The sequence below is a fragment of the Neomonachus schauinslandi genome, chromosome 3 (assembly GCF_002201575.2).
Source record: "Neomonachus schauinslandi chromosome 3, ASM220157v2, whole genome shotgun sequence".
Lineage (NCBI taxonomy): Eukaryota > Metazoa > Chordata > Mammalia > Carnivora > Phocidae > Neomonachus > Neomonachus schauinslandi.
Window position 1 is genome coordinate 151,068,825 of NC_058405.1, and position 18,533 is coordinate 151,087,357.

Here is an 18,533-nt window from a genome sequence, read left to right on the forward strand (position 1 = left end):
GTCCCTGGTCAAGGTATTGGACTAGACACATGGGTTATCCCAACGTCAAGGGAGCCAGAAAGTACAACCCTGTAACACAGTCCTATTTTCTCTACTCTGGATCTGGGAAATCAGAAATATTTAGTGAGGAACAGGGCGGTAATTTTATCTTTTAATTAAACAAATGGAGGACAGTGGCTCCTTAGTTTTTTTCTTCTTTGGTCTATTTTTAATTTCTTATCTCTTAATTAACATATACTGATATATTTCTGTTTTTTTTTTTTTTTACTTAGTTTGTCCTTTCTTTCCAGTATCACATTATTTTTCGCAAATATTTTGTGTCCTTTTACCTAGCAGTCTAACATTTTGCTATTCCAGTGTCTATTTTCATTGCTCGTTCCCAAATTCACTTTATTAGATGTCTCTGAACTCCTGCAGCTCTTTCTGTCTGCACCACGCAACTTAACCTTTAATCATCTGCCTACAGGGCATTCCATGGGTTTCTGCCTTTTATCAGCTGAATCAGAATGTAACTTTTTCTCATCACCTTCCTCTCATGCTCCAAATCAACTCTACCTCCTGATCCCAATTCCCCTTATTCTTCCCCAGTGCTCAGCCTCAAAAATCTTAATTTCTCTTTGACTCTTTTTCTAATCTCTTGCTTCTCATAATTGTGCCATTACCAAACTCTTCTGCACGTACCCATTGTGCTCACGTGGATCAAATTCCATAGCGAAAGTGACAAGCACATCGCAGACTCCAAATACAAGGGGATATTGCTCTTTATCCCTTTCGCTGGCTTTCTTTCCTTCATTTATTTATTCATCATTCATGTATTCATGTACTTACTCAGGCCCTAAGTGCTTTCTTGGAACCGTGCTTGTTACTGAGGGAGCCACAAATTATATACAAGTCTCTGCTCTCCGGGAGGTTATGTTTCAGTTGAGGAAATCACATATCTACACTTCCAGGTAACTAGCTACTGAGAAGATTGAAACGAGGGAAAGTGCTGTGGGATACGGGAGAAGGGGGCAATGACCCTGTTCTGGAGTGGTCTCGTAAAGTTCAGGAGGGAGGGGCAGTGCAGATGACTAAATCATATCACTTCCAGATTAACACATCGGAAGGCTTCTCACTATACTTAGAATAAAATCAACACTTGTCACTAAGGCCTGCTAGAAGCTTCATGATCAGGCCCCCTTTTCAACTTCATCTAAGACCTTCTTTTTAATTTTCTGGCTCTAGCTGCACTAAGCTTCAATCAGTTCCTTCAGCACACCAAGCTCACCTGCACTTTTGTGCCTTTGGACCAGATGTTCTCTTTGCTCAGAATTCTGCTTCTACAGATTTTTGTGAGGCTGGATCTTGCCCCCTATTTGACTCCAATGACAATCGCAGAGAGGCATACCCAATCTTAAGTAGCAGCTCCTTCTCCCAGGACCCCGATTTTCAGAACATTTATTACCTGAAAGTATCTTGCTCGCTTACTATTTTATTTCTTTATCACTTATCCCTCCCCATATCTCCTCTTCTTAGCATGTCTACGTCACCCTCTTGGATGAGAAGCTCCCCAAAACATAAGCTCTCTATGGGCTGGAACTTTGTGTCATACATGGTATTGTCAGGGCTTCAGACAGAGAATGACCCATTATACATGCTAAATAAATATCTACTGCTACTGTACAGCTTTCTTGATTCCAATCTCTCTCTTTTAGGGCCATTACCGAACTTTATTACTGGTTTCTTTCTCCTTAATGCTACTTTTACAATATAGCAAATGTTCTGGCCAGAGGGATATATGTGGAATCGAGAAATGCCGTTTCCAAGACTGGCTGATAAAAATTCCCATGTATGATCTTTTCTTCTCTTTTGCTTCCTATTAAATGAGTGAATAGAACCTCAGTGATTTAGGAAGGGCAGGCCCATGATATGGAAAGAGACACAGTTCTTAAAAGACCATGTGAAGACTCTCTGATTAAAAACACTTGCTTGAACTGTGATAAGAGGAAGAAGTAAGTGTGTGTGTGTATGTGTGTGTGTGTGTTATACCTCTAAGAATTTGGCAGTTATCTGTTATAACATTTAGTGTTGTTAGGTAGAAGCTAGACTTGAGCAGTGGAAGGAACACCGCAAGGCAGAGCCCCAAGCTCCTTGAAGGGGTATGATAGAGACAGGAGCTGGAGGCAGGGCCGGTGATAAATAAGCTACACATTAAAAGCCCAGGGGCAAAACATCCTGACCTTGTGTCTTCCAAGACCTTGGGTCTGACAAATCAAGAGCCACAGGTGCAGAGCATGGGCTCTCCTCTTCCACCTCTGCCCCAGGGTAACCCCTAGATTCATTATAATGCACTTGCATTGCAGGAACAACCCTACCGGATGAAGAAAGGTTGCCATGAGCATTCTGGTACAAACCTTGTAGGGTCAAAAACTCCCCTCCCAACCTGTGGGAGGAGTTTCCAGATGATTGAAAGCAGCGCTCATTGGAGACCTCCTCACTATACATCACTGCTCCTCTCAGCCCAGACAGACCCAATAATATCCAATACCAAAACTACTTAGGGTCGGTTCCACTTTGTGGAACCTGACCACTCCCCGACCTTGAGAGTGTACTTTTTGCTTTAGTAAATTGCTTTGTCCTTGCTATTTTCCTTCTGGCTGTCTTTATTTCAGCGTGGATCCCCTTGTAAATCTTGTGGGGAATCCAAGGACTGAGACCTCCATTCATACAATGCAGACTCTCCGACCAGTAACAGTGTTACCCTAACTATAATATACCCTAATATATTTGACAACTAAGTCTTCCATCATTTGGCTATGAATACTTTTCCAACCTTTCATTTACTATACACAATCTCAGTCATAAGCTATTCTTCCCTCTGAAAGAACAGTTTTCTTAACTAACTTAATTCTACCTTGACATCTACTCTCTAGCATTATGCAAGAAAAAGGGCACGCAGCTTGGAATTATGTTAAAAAAAATCTGAGGTTGAACTCGAGAACTGCCCCTACCTAGCAACATATATTTGGCATGTTACTGATCTCCCCAAAACTTGGTTTCCTCCTTTCTATAAGTGGAGGAAAATTAAGACCTAACTTACCGTACCTTTGTGAAGGATTAAATGAGATGACCCACTTGGCTTCTATAGAGGGTGCACTTGACTTCCAGCCTAATTAAACATATGTTTCTTTCTCTGTTTCCCCAAGAAAATGTAAAACTCCTCTGAGTCTTGCAAGTTCTCCACTATGCCCCCAGGTTTCTGGGGCACAATGTTTACAAAATAGATCAGAGTATGTCCTCTGCGTTCAAATCTTGACTTTGAACCTTAATAGCTAAGTAAATTTAGATGAGTTACTTAACACCTTTGTGCTTCAATTTCATCATATTTAAAACTGGAATGTTAATAATACCTAAATTTTAGTTTTATGAAGATTACATCAGTTAATAAACACATAGCCCTTAGAGGAGCGCAGGGAACAAAGTAAGTGCTCACTAATGCTTAATTATTATTTTCAAGAAAAGTATAATCAATTAAAATTAAACTGCATATTTCAAGCAAATATTTTATTTCTTTGTCATAATTGACAATTCAATGTTATATTTGAATGTTTTACAGTACTACATTTATGGGGCACTTGGGTGGCTCAGTCAGTTGAGTGTTTGATTCTTGGTTTCAGCTCAGGTCATGATCTCAGGGTTGGGGGATCAAGCCCCACATTGGGCTCTGCACTCAGTGGGTAGTCTGCTTGAGAATTCTCTTCCTCTGCCCCTCCCCCCACTGTCTCTCTCTCATACATAAATTAATCTTAAAAATAAATAAAGTACTATGTTTATGTAGATATCTATGCTTATTACAGAAATATATCACTAATTTTTGCTAATGTGAAGCTAGCATTTTACTTTTTATTATTTTTGCATTTCCCCCAATTTTTGTGTATCTTTTAATAGCTGCTGATTATAGACACTATAGCTAGTTGTGGGCTAACATTACTTTTATTATCCTGGATAGTACAATTTTGATAGTAGAAAGCTCATTTTATTTAATTTATTTTTTTTAAGATTTTATTTATTTATTTGACAAAGAGAGCGAGAGAGTACAAGCAGGGGGAGCAGGAGAAGGGGAGGGAGAAGCAGGTTCCCCGCTGAGCAGGGACCCCAATGCCGGACTCGATCCCAGGACCCTGGGATCATGATCTGAGCTGAAGGCAGATGCTTAACCATCTGAGCCACCCAGGCGCCCCAATAGAAAGCTCATTTTAGAATGAGCTCAGAGAACAGAGTAAACTACTATGTCAGACTTTGAAAAGACTGCAGTGAATAAAAAAAGAGCTGTGGTAAACAATCTTTAGAAGATCATCCATCCGAAGTGCATCATCCTGATTTCTTATGTTTCATTCATAGCTTAGTGATGAAGGTATGAATGGATCCACTCCTGATTAATTTTACTAGGCATCGGCTGGGGGTCTAGAAAAATCAGATATCCCTTTCCTTCATTTCATTTCTTTTCTTTTCTTTCTTCTTCTTCTTCTTTTTTTTTACTATAATAAGCATTTAGATCTTCAGTAATATTGATTGTTCGATTGGGTGTTGCATGTAATTTTGCAGTTTGTTCAATCACTATTAGATAGTACACATCCTGTTTGTAAGGGAATGTGTTTGGAACAGACTGATGTTGGTTACCGAGGATGGCTTGCTGATTTGTTGTTTAGATGAACCAACACATACAATATATTACTATTTGGAAGTAAACCACTGAAGACTAGCAATGGTTTCTACCCAATTTAAAACACCTTTGGGAGGACAGTTTCTCTGTAAATAATGCTTATACCTCAGAAAGCTATTTATTATGAATGCTCTGGATACAGACAATGAAATGTTTTCAGTACACATACTATCCAGTCTCTTGGCATTAACCAAGAAAAATGTCTAATGTAGACTTAGAAGGGATTGACACTTTGGTAAATTTTTTAGATCAAAAATGTTAGGACAGTACTCTCAAATCCATTTGTTTTGAGAAGTGCATAAATTTTAAAAGGATAATTAGAATATGGGCCACAGAAATCATGTTCAAATCTAAGTATATTCTCCATCAATTTGATTAGCATTCCCAACAATCTCCAAACTCAGCCTTAACGTTAAGTGAACTTTTTAAGAGAGAGGCTCTGTTGATGTGTAAAATATGATTCGATTATCATGAGAAACGTATACAGACACATGTATGCACACGTACATAAACACAGATGTGGGGCGGGGAATATACCTTTTACAGTGGTTATCTTGGAATGGTGGGATGATGGGATGACATCTTAATGGAGTTTTTATATTTCTAGTTTTTTTTTTCAAATTCTCTATGATAAACATGTACCACTTTTATAGTTAGAAAAAAAATCCATCTTAATGTAAACTTCAAGAAGATACATTAGATTGAGAAATAAGAGGCTTGACATGATATGTTTAAGTGCCAAGTAGAAAGATAGAACAGGGCAGTGCCCCTGGGACAGGGATTAAAACCCACTGGCATGTGGGCCATTTTAGTTGCCCTTTAATTCAGTGATTTTCTCCTCTTTCTCTACATATCACAGTTTCTGTTGTTAGAGTAAGAATATGCATTTGTGACAAACTCTCTTTTGCTATTTGGAAAGGGGCGTGTAGTCCATCAGCTATTCCCAGAGATAGTAAGGACAACTTTACTTGTCGGATGGCTTACTGGACAGGGAGGGCCCTTGCTCCTCGAGGCTCCTCAGTGCTCTCTGCCCTTTGCAATGATGCCGAGAATGGCCCACCAGCACTCGAGCAAGGAGGAGCGTTAAACGGCTCGTCTCTAACAGCTGTGTCACGTGCCTCCTGCCTGGAAAAGAAAAGATCTGAAACCTATCAGTGGTTACTGTATAAATAATGTTTACCCTGGTCCATAATCAGGGTTGCCGCTATCATTTCAACACCAGCTACCCGAAGCTGAAGCAGCTCAAAATAACCAGGTTTTGGTGAAGATATGTCTGTTCTTAGCCACCCTATGCCTAATAACCTCACCTAATTGGGCACGCATATTGTCCTAAGGATATTCTCCACAGATAACTCAATGCTTCCACAAAAAACAAAACAGCAACAAAAAAGGAAAACCACACAGTTTCTAAGGAAGTAAAGTATATATACCTAGTGAGAAAGAAAATACATTGAGGCCATCATAGACAATGTGGACCTTTTAGTGGTGGATTTCATCACTTAAGTCTTGGTTTTCATGTTCTATTTCAAGAAAAAAAAATGTGAAATTCAGTATATGTGTGTGTGTGTACACATAATGTATGCTACACACACACACACACACACACACACTATGTCACTAAATATCTGAGAAGACAGTGAGTGGTGGTCTCTGGAGTCAGTCTGAAGGGGTTCAAATCCTAGACTGCCACTTCCTATTGGGCTTTGGGCAAACCACTTTGTTTAACTACTCTGTGCGTCAGTTTCCTTTCTTATAAAATTGGAATTATTAGTGTATCTAACTTCACGAGATTATGAAAAGGATTAAATAGCTCCATGAATGTAAACATTATAATGGTGCCTGCAACATGGGAAACAAGCTTTTGAAAGTTCTGATATTTTGGTAACTATGAGACTCATATTTTTATTTCTGAGACTGGGGTGTTACACTGGGACGCTGGAACGTGGAACAGGTGTTCTCTGATTCTGAGGGACAGGAATCTTTGACTCGGAGTATACTAGAAACTGAGACTCAGGGGCACCTGGGTGGCTCAGTTGGTTGTGTCTGCCTTTGGCTCAAGTTATGATCTCTGGGTCCTGGGATCGAGTCCCGCATCGGGTTTCCTGCTCGGTGGGGAGTCTGCTTCTCTCTCTCTCTCTCTATCCCCCTCTGCCCCTCCTCCCCGCTTGTTCTCTCTCTCTCTCAAATAAATAAATAAAATCTAAAAAAAAAAAGAAAGAAAGAAACTGAGACTCAGAAAAGTCAAGAGGAAACTGAGCGTGAGCGTTTGGTGAGTGAGCACCAGAAGTAAGGCAACATGCCATTAGCAGGGGACAGTGCAAAACAAGATTCAAACAGCAAGTAAAAAGAGAAACCGGTAACAATAACAACAAAAAGTTAGTGGTAGAAACACCATATGTATTTAGGAATTTTGTTTCTTTTGTTCTGCCCTCATGCAGTATTTCATTATTTTTATGTAAAATGGAAGTTTACATGATTTATACTGCATGAGTTAAATAAAGTATAAAAACATATACAACATATGTGAAAGTTGAGAATAGTTTATTCTGTGCTTCCGGGCAGTTCACCCCAGATTATGTTCGTTATCTGTCATACCCTGATTAAGTTTCATTAATCCCTGTGTGATGACACAGTGGTGGCATCGCTACTGAGAAAGAATCAGAAGGTTCCAGAACTTAGGTGAAAATGCAAGCCCTTTCCAAGGAGCCAAGCAACACAGAAGACCTGAGGTAAGCCTTTGTTTTAAAGACCATGGTTTGGGGCGCCTGGGTGGCTCAGTCGGTTAAGCGGCTGCCTTCGGCTCAGGTCATGATCCTGGAGTCCCGGGATCGAGTCCCGCATCGGGCTCCCTGCTCGGCAGGGAGTCTACTTCTCCCTCTGACCCTCCTCCCTCTCATGCTCTCTGTCTCTCATTCTCTCTCTCGCAAATAAATAAAATCTTAAAAAAAAAAAAAATTAAAGACCATGGTTTGTTTTCAAATTTCAATTTTATTTTTTAAGGTCTACTTTTCACAAAGTATAAATAAAGGTCCATTTTTGGAAGGTGGGTTAGTTGTCTATTTGTTGCTTGTTTTTTCAGATTGCCTGTTGTGCATTTGAAGGGTACTGTTATTCATTTATCTTTTGAAGTGACGCTTGAAGTGTTCAGATTCCATTTGCGGGTTTGTCTACTTACTGGCAGCCACACTAGAAAGAAGTCTGGGTCACAGATAAGGTATTTGTTGTCACAGATCTTTGTACAGACCATGTAACAAATACTAGTCTTCTTTAACTCTAATTGCATTCTAAATCTTATTTCATTGTGCGGAATTAAAAAAGAATACAAGATTTCTTCCCCTTGATTCAGATAAGTAGAGGAATACATAAAAGAAGGAAATAAAATCAAACTTTTACATTTGGTTATGGATTAGCTAAAAATATCAGCATTTTCTCTTGAAATTGTAGGAATGGAAATATGTGTTACCCCAAATCAAGAGCTGCGTATTTCAGTCTCTGAAAAAATTTTCTGGGCAAATGGAGGCATGGAAGAGAGAAGAGATTTGTCTTATAAATAAATAACATCTTAAAGAAAAATAAAAAGGGTGCCTGGGTGTCTCAGTCAGTTAAGCGTCCACCTTCGGCTCAGGTCATGATCCCAGGGTCCTGGGATTGAGCCCCGCATCAGGCTCCCTGCTTCTCTCCCTCTCCCTCTGCCTGCCCCTCCCCCCCAGCTTGTGCTCTCTCTCTGGCAAAGAAATAAATAAAATCTTAAAAAAAATTATAAAAATTGAAATTAAAAAAAAAAGAAAAAGATTTGTCTTTTTTCTTCAGTTCCCCACCCACCTGTAGAAACAGAAAATGCCATGGCAGTTTTCAGAGGTGACTGCATTGTCTTCATGGTGGAGGAGAAGAGGCAGTTTGAGGGAGAACAAGACTCCCTAGGAATCTTGAAATCAAAAAGGTTTTCTCATGAAGCCGTATTTACATACAACAAAAACCTTGGATTTTCAAGAACAGACCTGTTTTTCTTGTTGTGTGAGTGTTTTTAGTCTCTCCATGAGTAAACTCCTGTTAGAAGTCAATCCTAATTATGGTAAGCACATTTATAGTTCTGGGGCAAGAGAGCAAAGGAAATCCATAAAAGGCAAACACCCTGAGGGGAGATTGAATGGACTCTTGGATCACTAAGATTCTGTGACTAATCAGCATCCTCTTCTTTAGATATCCCATATATGATCCTAACCAATCTTCTTTTTACTTAGTAGAAAACACCTGGAAACTTTCCAAATGCAACACAATCCTTTTGTTCAATTGTTGACTGGTAGTAGTTTTAAAAGAAATCATTTTCTGTATTCTCCTCAGAGGTGTCTTAATTTTCCCTATCAAGCTCATAATCCAAAAGCACTAAAGTCAGCAGGACCTGATGCCTAATTCGCTTATATGTATGGTGAAATCTAGTGCCGGCGATCATCCACGGCCATTGCCCTGCTTCAAATATTCATGATTCTCCACAGTCCAAAATGCATTAAGAGTGGGAATGGTGCCAGCAACAGTCTTCCTAGTGACAAGGAGCCTTCTCAGATCAAAGAAGCAAGATGTTAAAGACTTCAAACTAAACTGTCTTTGTAAGAGACACTCACAAAAGGAATGCCAAAGCCCACACCCTGTCTCAGTTATGGAACATCAGTGAAATGAAAAACATGGATGCTCATTCTGTTTTTCTGAACTCATTTTACTGCAACTACTTTGCTTTTCTCCTTTCTTCCCACTGCAGTCAAACTCAAGGATGTGACGCAGTGAAACTGGAAAACATGATTAATGTTTTCAAAGATAAAATGAATGACTACTGAGGAATTAATAGCATTTTAGCCAATATGATTTTGCTAATGGAGCCTGAGTAGCATGTAGAGAATGATACGAAAGCAAAGTTAAAATGGGAATAGGAGCTATCAAGCATACATGTGAAGCAAATACACATAATTTAAATTGTCCCTTTATATCATTTGTCATGAGCCACATCTGCTTTTACACCTGTGCTCCTTCCTTGATCTATCCTGACACTTTGGAAATGTTAGGCATGCAGCCAATTTCTTACCCAGCCATTCCTATGATCAGACCTAGCTATCAGCTTGCTTTTTTCTTACATTAAATCAAGTATCAACCCCGGGGCTCTGAACCATTTCTGACTGACAGGACCAACAGAAAGTTCTAGGCTAATTACTTCTTAGGAGTAGCTCCCAGTGCAAAGAGAGTTACCATTGACCTACTTTGGACTTACTGAAATAATTTATCAGGTACGATAATTAAGGGAATAAAAAGCTGTTTCTAAAACTAACCAAGTACCAGAAGTATTTGTTGAAATCATAAGTTGGTATTCCCAGTGCTATCAGATGGGGCTTTATTACTTTGCAATGAGTCAATTTTATTATGTTTGACTTATTTATAAACCATTCTTTTTCTTTATAAATTATATTTGGCAGGATATATTTGAGAGTCTCTTTGATGTATAAATATATTAGTTTTGAATTTTTTCAGTCTAGATATCAAGAGACACAATTTTTTAAGCCCTTCTTTCCTTCCCCTCTTAACCCCTTCCCTATAAATAAGCTTTCACATTTCTTTGCACAGGTGTTCCATTTGTTTGAAGCCCATCCTAAATAAAGGGATGCCTCCATATGAGAGTGGATATATCTGTGTTGTGAGCCACTTCCCATGTGGATTTAATTCTCTCTTTTGGAAGCTTAATTCTTTCCTACACCTAGGTCAATAAATATAAGTGAAGAATCTTCTGAAGCAATGGTGTTTTTTTTGCTATTGAGTAAACCTGACCATCTTCTGATTTCTACAGCCTTGATGTTCTCCATAAGAAGAAAAAGGGAAGAGAAAAACCTTGAAATGAAATCAGAGAATATAAGTGAGGGGCTTATATGAGCTTATAAACCATCTATTCTCTCAAAGGTATTAAAATGTAATGTGTTTAGGATCATGGTTTATCAATGCCGTCCTCTAATTGTTATTTTTTCCTCCTTTCCTCCATTTTCCTTACCCCCTACCATCTATCTAGCTACTATCTATCTATCTATCTATCTATCTATCTATCTATCTACCTATCTATCATCTATCTTTCTTCATGTCCAGTGTGACTTGTGTAACTCAAAAACTCATCTAACTATGAAAAGAAGATCAATTGATTATGATTGATTGTAATTGATCAACTGGCTTTTTAATTCTAACAAAGATTTAACTTCATCCAGAAAGTACCTAAGCATTTTTTGAATAACTAGACTTATTTTTTTGTGGTGAAATGTATAATATTAATTTCTTCGGCCAGGGTTAAAGAAAGATCAGGAATTAATTTTTCATCTTTGTTTCAGTATTGCAGATACAATAATAACATAATAGTAGTATTTCATATCTTGTTGCTTCATAATGCAGGATTGAGGATATTTGTGTGCATAAAATTATAGTTTAGTTAGTATCAAAGGAAAAAATAAAATTGAAGACTGAGTTGCACTCTTTGTTGCCACACAGCATATGCAGTGTTTTATGTTTGGGAGAGGACCTGGTCATGGTTTCATCCAAAATCAACAGCACATCAACTCTCCTCTGCTTCAGTTGACTAGTACTAGAGTCAGATCACTCCCCAACTGCTTCCTATCATATTTTATAGCCTCTTTCATTCCACGCCTATTTAATTTCATTTACTGCTTTATTCTTGTGTCCTTCAGCTGTTCCAATCTGCCCTTCATGGTCATAACTAAATACAATATGTTAACATACAAAGGTATTTATGTAAATGAAAATCAATACTTTTACCATTTTCAGCACCATTCCTTCTTGCTTACGTTGGACATTTTAAGTACATTTTATTTAAATGCTAACAACTTTTCATTCTTGCCTGGGAAGTATAATGATCTTCTTGGCTCCCTGCCCCCTGAATCCCTCTAATCTTCACAGCTATAGCCACTTAGCCCCATCTGGAGGTTCAGCTTTATTCCGCATTTTGGAACTAATCTTGTCTCTAGGCTGGGGGCGTACAAGATGTCCTAGCCAAAAGCTAACTGATTCAGCATCCAGTCAGCCTTGCTGCTGGTTTCATTCTGACCTTGTAATTTATTTCTGAGATCTAGATGCTTGTCTCAGCCCCTTGTAACCAAGGCTTGGCTTTCTACACCAGTTCCGGCAACTGGGTATCTATCCAGTCTTGCCCGTATCTGTCTCTGTTTTCCTGATTGATAACCAGTTCCTTGATAATTGAAGTTCTGCTTTGCCCTTCTCCTTGTTCCCTTTGTAATTGAGTTTCTTTTTCTGAAGACTGGGACCTACGACCTACTGTTGAATCTTTCTGATGCCACCAGCCTTGTCCATATCTCCTCATTCTACCTGCCCTCAGACCATAGATCTGAACTTTTGCTAGAATACCAGGAGTGACACTGCCTGCCTGGACATTTTCCCATTGCCTGCTGCAGGCATCTCGCTTGTCACCAGCTCTAACCCTGCAGGTCTTGAGTCACTACATCTAAGCTGCCCGCAATCTGGCTATCTTATTATTCCAGACATGGCAGGAAAGAAATACGATTTTAATTGCATCTTTGGTTGAATTGTTAATGCTAACATCTTCTAGTTACTTTCACCTCATATCTTCACTGTGGCCCTACCACTTAAACACCTCAAAACTCAGTTTCCTCTTTGCAAAGGGAAATAATGGTGGAATCTACCCCTAGGGTTATTTTGAAGGTAACTGAGAATTGAAAAACTAAACAGATGGACCAAAACCCATAGTAAGCAACTAGTAGTTTTTAGCTGTTATTTATCTCATTTCTTAAATCTTTGCATTTGCAAAATGAGCTTTGTTACCTAAAGATGATCACTGAAGAGATGAGAAGTTAGGGGAATGGAAATTCTTAAGAAAAAATTAGGAACCCATGTGAATTTTTTTAAAAGTAAAATAACTGACAGCAAGATAATTAACAGCTTTAAAAATGATGTTGAACTACAGATGTGGTCACCAGCAAACATTAAAAATGGGATATTTAAGGGATACATTTCCTATCTGTGTGTCTTAATATATAATGACTATGAGTATATAGAGCCCTAAAGCATTTAGGGAGCAAAGATTCTCTGAGTCAGTCATTTATTTTACAGAAGTGTTTCATAGTCATTTGGGAAGTTTTAGATAAGTAAAATTTTAAGCCCTACTTCTCTGAAATTCTGATTCATTAATTTTGGGGTGGAACTAAAGAAAATATACATTTATTGACCTCAGGACAGTCAAATCAGTACATAAACTACCACTGGCTGCTAGCTACTCATTGGTGAGAAGTGTTTGACAGGTACGAAAACTCTACTGATGTTTGCTTTTATTAATGGGTGGCTATTTCACTGGGGTATAGTGTTTACCTACAAGTACCTGATTAATTTACCCTAAGAACTCCAGTTGCTCCCTTGGAATCCTAAAAATCCTTAAAATATTTTAAGTGCAGACTGTTTAACTCTTGCCAAAATTATCTTGCCTTTAGTTTTTTCTTTTTGTCCCTTAGATGAATTGCTCCCTCCACCCACAAAAGTTTGATCAAAACTATTGTTTTTTTCCTCCAACTCTATTGAGATATAATTGACATATAACATTGTATAAATTTGAGGTGTACATCGTGTTGATTTGATATGCTTATATATTGCAATATGATTACCACCATAGTGTTAACTAAAACCTCCATCATGTCACATAATTACTATTTCTTTTTTTGTGGTGAGAAGATTTAATCTCTTAGCCAACTTGATCAAAACGATCATAAACTCCTCTAGACAAACATAGTCTGCATAATGTAGAAAACAAAGGGCACTTGGCTGTTTTTCTGAAAGATATCTGTGTAAAATTGAGGTGTGTAAACCAGGGAGAACTCTGCCCCTTTCCACTATCATGCCACAAAGACCTCACTCTGGCGAATTTTGGGTTGCTCCCTTTGGGTATGATTAGGGCAGGACCAATACATGTGGAGGCCCTAGAAGACTAACATTTTGGGACTCATGCAAAATAATGAATGTTATTCATTATTTGTTTAGTGTATCTTTTCAGAAGAAGCTGAGTATTACTCAGATGAAGGGAGAAGTTGATCCTAGAGAGTAGCCCAGAAGTCATTCTTTGCTTTACTGCCTTCCCAGTTCAGCTATGGGTGTGCATATGCATATACCTTAAATAAATTCTCTGCAGTTACCCAGATCCACCATCCTAGAAAGCAGAGTAGCAACTCTCCATTGTTGATTGACCATGGTTCTTGAGGGATGTTCTGATAAATATGATTTTCTTTCCATCTCTTAACATTGACAGTATTTGGGGGTCTAAGTGATATTTTAAATATATCTTATCAAGTAATGCTCTTAACAGCTGCCTGGCTAGTTCAGCTCTTAATTCAGCTTCAGAAATTCCTTGCTGTTATTATAGCCCTCATTTTCCCCCCTTCAGAACTGGATAAGAAAAAATGCTGAAAATGTCTTTTAGGATATGGTTGATGGAGTAAAAAGAAATTAATTATTGTTATAATTTGTTTAAAGAGTAAAAAGAACACGTTACCAGACATCCTCAGCATCTTCATCACATTCTGCACCGAACTGGCAAATATCACAGGTTGAAGTCTCCTTTTGACTGGTTTCTCCTGAGCCTTCATGGACTAGAGAACAGAAGAAAGTAAACAAAAATAATTCAGATAAATATGCTTAATACCAGCACTCTAAGACTATTCTGTATCAAAGCTGTTACTTTTCCAATAGACCTGTTTGCTTTTTGGGACTTCAAAGAATGTCTTACTCACTTCCTTTCTTCCCTAAATTTAAGGAAAACACTAGCAATAATTGATATGTAGTAAACACTTCATTTTTTACAAGCAAAAAGAAACAACAAACAAGAGGGTTTACTGGATTTATCAAAAAACTTGGCTAATAAGTAGACCATATGAAAGAGTTATTAATTAAAAGGGATTTAGACTGTTACTTGCCTAGAGGAAATATCTAGTGTTTATTTTATGAAGAATACTTAACATTTTCACTTTCCCAAATTACTGATTTTTTTTTTTTCATTTAAAGGCTTTTATACATAATTAAAAATATTTGGATGGGCCGTCTTGACATTAGATAGGTCTTATTTTTTTTCTCAAGATGTTTCATACTTAGAAGGAAAATATATTGATTATAAGTTTTTAGAAAACTGCTTTCAGTTGGTTTATACAGTAAGTTTTGTATTTTATATAAATATTGCACAGAGCCCGTCATAGTGATTTCCTCTAGGAGGATTATGAACATATATTTCATTTTAAAAATATATATTCTCGGGGCGCCTGGGTGGCTCAGTCGTTAAGCATCTGCCTTCGGCTCAGGTCATGATCCCAGGGTCCTGGGATCGAGCCCCGCATCGGGCTCCCTGCTCGGCAGGAGGCCTGTTTCTCCCTCTCCCACTCCCCTTGCTTGTGTTCCTGCTCTTGCTATCTCTCTCTGTCAAATAAATAAATAAAATCTTTAAAAATATATATATATATATATTCTCACTGATGATGATTATTGATATTAATCTTTTTTTCCTATAAATTACAAGTACAGAAATATGCAATATATAACTTAATTATAAAAGTAACTTTTCAAAATCAGGACACAATAGTGTAAGTTGGACTTAAATATTTTGCCTCCAAGGAATGAAAATCTGAGAGCACTTTTGAGATGATGGATTACTATTTACCCAATTAAAAAATATGTAGTTGAAAGCAAAAATAGGTTTGGTTATAGATGAAAAATTGCAACAACATAACTACTATATAGATAATTTTATTCTATGGACAGACAGTATACTTAAAAATGGATGTTAAATCAAGAGAACCTTTAAAAAAGTGTACTTCTGCCAAAGGTTAGATATTTTCAATAGAAAAAGAACATAAGCTATTAAGTATGGCATTGGCTCCAATCTTTATGAGACTAATAAGATAATATCTTTAACAAAGACACATATATTAACATGCACCCTGAAACTAACAAATCCAGTCTGATTTATTTTATTTTAATATGATATTTTCCTCATTTCTTCTTTGTCTATTAGCAAGAGAGTTTTTAATATTTATAAAAGCAGAGGTCTTAATTCCTTGATTTTCTTTAATTTACTTCTGTGCAGGTAAGTGATTTAATTAACCCCCCCCAAAATAAAAGACAAGAAGCCATCTAAGGAAGTTCTCTATTTTATAGTTTTTCTTTTTTTAAATTTTTTTTTAAGATTTTATTTATTTATTTGACAGAGAGGGACACAGCGAGAGAGGGAACACAAGCAGGGGGAGCGAGAGAGGGAGAAGCAGGCTTCCCCTGGAGCAGGAAGCCTGACGTGGGACTGGATCCCAGGACCCTGGGATCATGACCTGAGCCGAAGGCAGACGCTTAATGACTGAGCCACCCAGGCGCCCCTGTTTTATAGTTTTTCCAGGAAAGGTAGAAATTTATTTTTTCTAAAGCAACTTACCCACCCCTGTACTTGATGGTTTGCAATTACATGTCAAAAAAGTTATGAATTAAACAGATCAACTTCAATTGCAAAAGTATGGATGGTATAGTTTTACATTTGGAAGTCTTAAGAAAAGGTATTCCTCCCCAGAAAGAAGAGGGAATTTTAGACTTTGATAGAATAGACAACACTTATTATCCACTCTATTACTTTAAAACAGGCAAGACCATTAGAATGGACCATGGGGATAAGAAGGAAGCTGTGGCCTCTCCTCAGGAGAGACTGAACAGCTGCGGTCTCTTTATTACTTTCTTATTATTAATGCAACACAGAAGCTGCTAATGGGAGAGAGCCTTTTAGTGTTAGCAAGATTAGCAGCTTCCAGGCTGAAACTTCCCACCACTCAGGAAACATACTAACGCAACGGGAAGGTCCTTAATGAGCAGTTATAGTCACTTAGGGGCAGCCCCATTTTCTTTTGCAGTAGAGATCCTTGGTTAGGGATCTACTGGAAGTAACCTAGGGAATGAGTTGTGCTAACTCAGCACAACTAATAATATTTCTACTGGAAATCATATTACATTTCTATAAATGGACAGTTATCAGTAGAATCAAGATGTTTGCAAATTCTCCCATATGGATGAAGCGGCAAATTCAGAAGTAGCAGTAACAATGCCTCCATCAATAAATATTCCGGGAATAAAATGATATTATATGAAGTCATCCACAGTGAAAACTAAAGTAAAATCTTTCCATATTCCCTGAAGCACAGGCTTGCTCCTTTGTAATAAACAAATCAGTACAGAGTTTTCATTTAAGCAAGTCGACCAGTGGTTCTTAATGGGGCTCAGAAGCTCTGGTAAATTTTGTTTGTTCATTTATTTATCGTTTTTAGCATAACTGCCCTGGGATATCCTTGGAGATACTGAATTGTAACCTTGATGCTTGGAAATGAGTATTCTAAAAGACGAACCATCCCTGTGTCAGAATCTCAGCCCTAAATAATACCAACAAGACTCTGTCTGTCCCAAGCATTCTCTCCACGCATTGTTTAGCACAGGACTTGTGACAGGTCACCATGCACGGGGAGCACCTGGAGGTTTGGTTAAAATGCAGATTCTGATTCAGCAGGTGGGAGATGTGGCCTGAGGTTATGCTTTTCTTGCAAGCCCCCACCTACTGTTGTTGCAGGTCCACAGACGACATGCTGGGGAGCAAGGATAGCACCGTGTTTTTCAAACCACCATTCACAATTTATTAGTGGGTAATGAAATGGAGTTGGTGGGTCACTTACCAGAGTTTTTGTAAACATGAAACAGAATATACTAGAATAGAAAACACTGAGTGCATCTCATTTAGAACGCATAGGTTTTATTTTATAACACTGTTTTAGTCATCCATATGTACAGCTACACAGAGCTGCGATATAAATTTCATTTCCTACTAAAGGTCACAGTCATAAAAGCTTGGAAACCACTGATTTAGCACACGGTAGATGCTCAGTAAATGTGTGTTGAATAGGACTGTTTCTTCTTCCTGTTCTTTCTATGTTATCAGAAATGAGAAGGGCCAGTTCTTAATCATATGCATTCATCCACTGATTACACAGGAATAAAATTCATGTATCCTAAAGTATTATTTCAATTATACATTTGTATTTTAATCCTTTTGTTTTGTGAAGTAAAATAATTATTTCCCTTTATTCTATAGAAACTTAGATTTCAGCAAGTGACTGAGGGAAATTTGAGGGGTAAAGGAGGCAGAGCTCCTTAAAGCATATTTTATCAAATGTGCTGCCCTTAGTTAGAACTGATTTAATCCTTTAAGATTCTGGATTGGGGGGACGCCTGGGTGGCTCAGTTGGTTAGGCGACTGCCTTCGGCTCAGGTCATGATCCTGGAGTCCCGAGATCGAGTCCCGCATCGGGCTCCCTGCTCAGCAGGGAATCTGCTTCTCCCTCTGACCCTCCCCTCTCTCATGTGCGCTCTCTCTCACTCATTCTCTCTCTCTCAAATAAATAAATAAAATCTTAAAAAAAATCTAGATTGGGGGCTTATTAAGAGATAATCTAAATGAAGGGGAGGAATCGGAGGGGGAGACGAACCATGAGAGACTATGGACTCTGAGAAACAAACTGAGGGTTCTAGAGGGGAGGGGGGTAGGAGGATGGGTTAGCCTGGTGATGGGTATTAAAGAGGGCACGTACTGAATGGAGCACTGGGTGTTATACACAAACAATGAATCACGGAACACTACATCAAAAACTAATGATATAATGTATGGTGATTAACATAACATAATAAAATAAAAAAAGGAAAAAAAAAGAGATAATCAAATTACTTCTCTCTCAACTCTCCTTGCCCCGGTGGTTTCATCTGG

General features: G+C 38.1%; 1 protein-coding gene across 1 annotated transcript in view; it reads right to left on the minus strand.

The window, feature by feature from the left end:
* The window catches only part of TMEFF2 (transmembrane protein with EGF like and two follistatin like domains 2), a 223,298-nt gene that overhangs the window by 84,732 nt on the left and 120,033 nt on the right, over positions 1-18,533 (minus strand). The window contains exon 5 of the mRNA XM_021703066.1: positions 14,253-14,349. Coding sequence (XP_021558741.1) covers positions 14,253-14,349 — 97 coding nt within the window. The remainder of the gene's footprint in view (positions 1-14,252; positions 14,350-18,533) is intronic.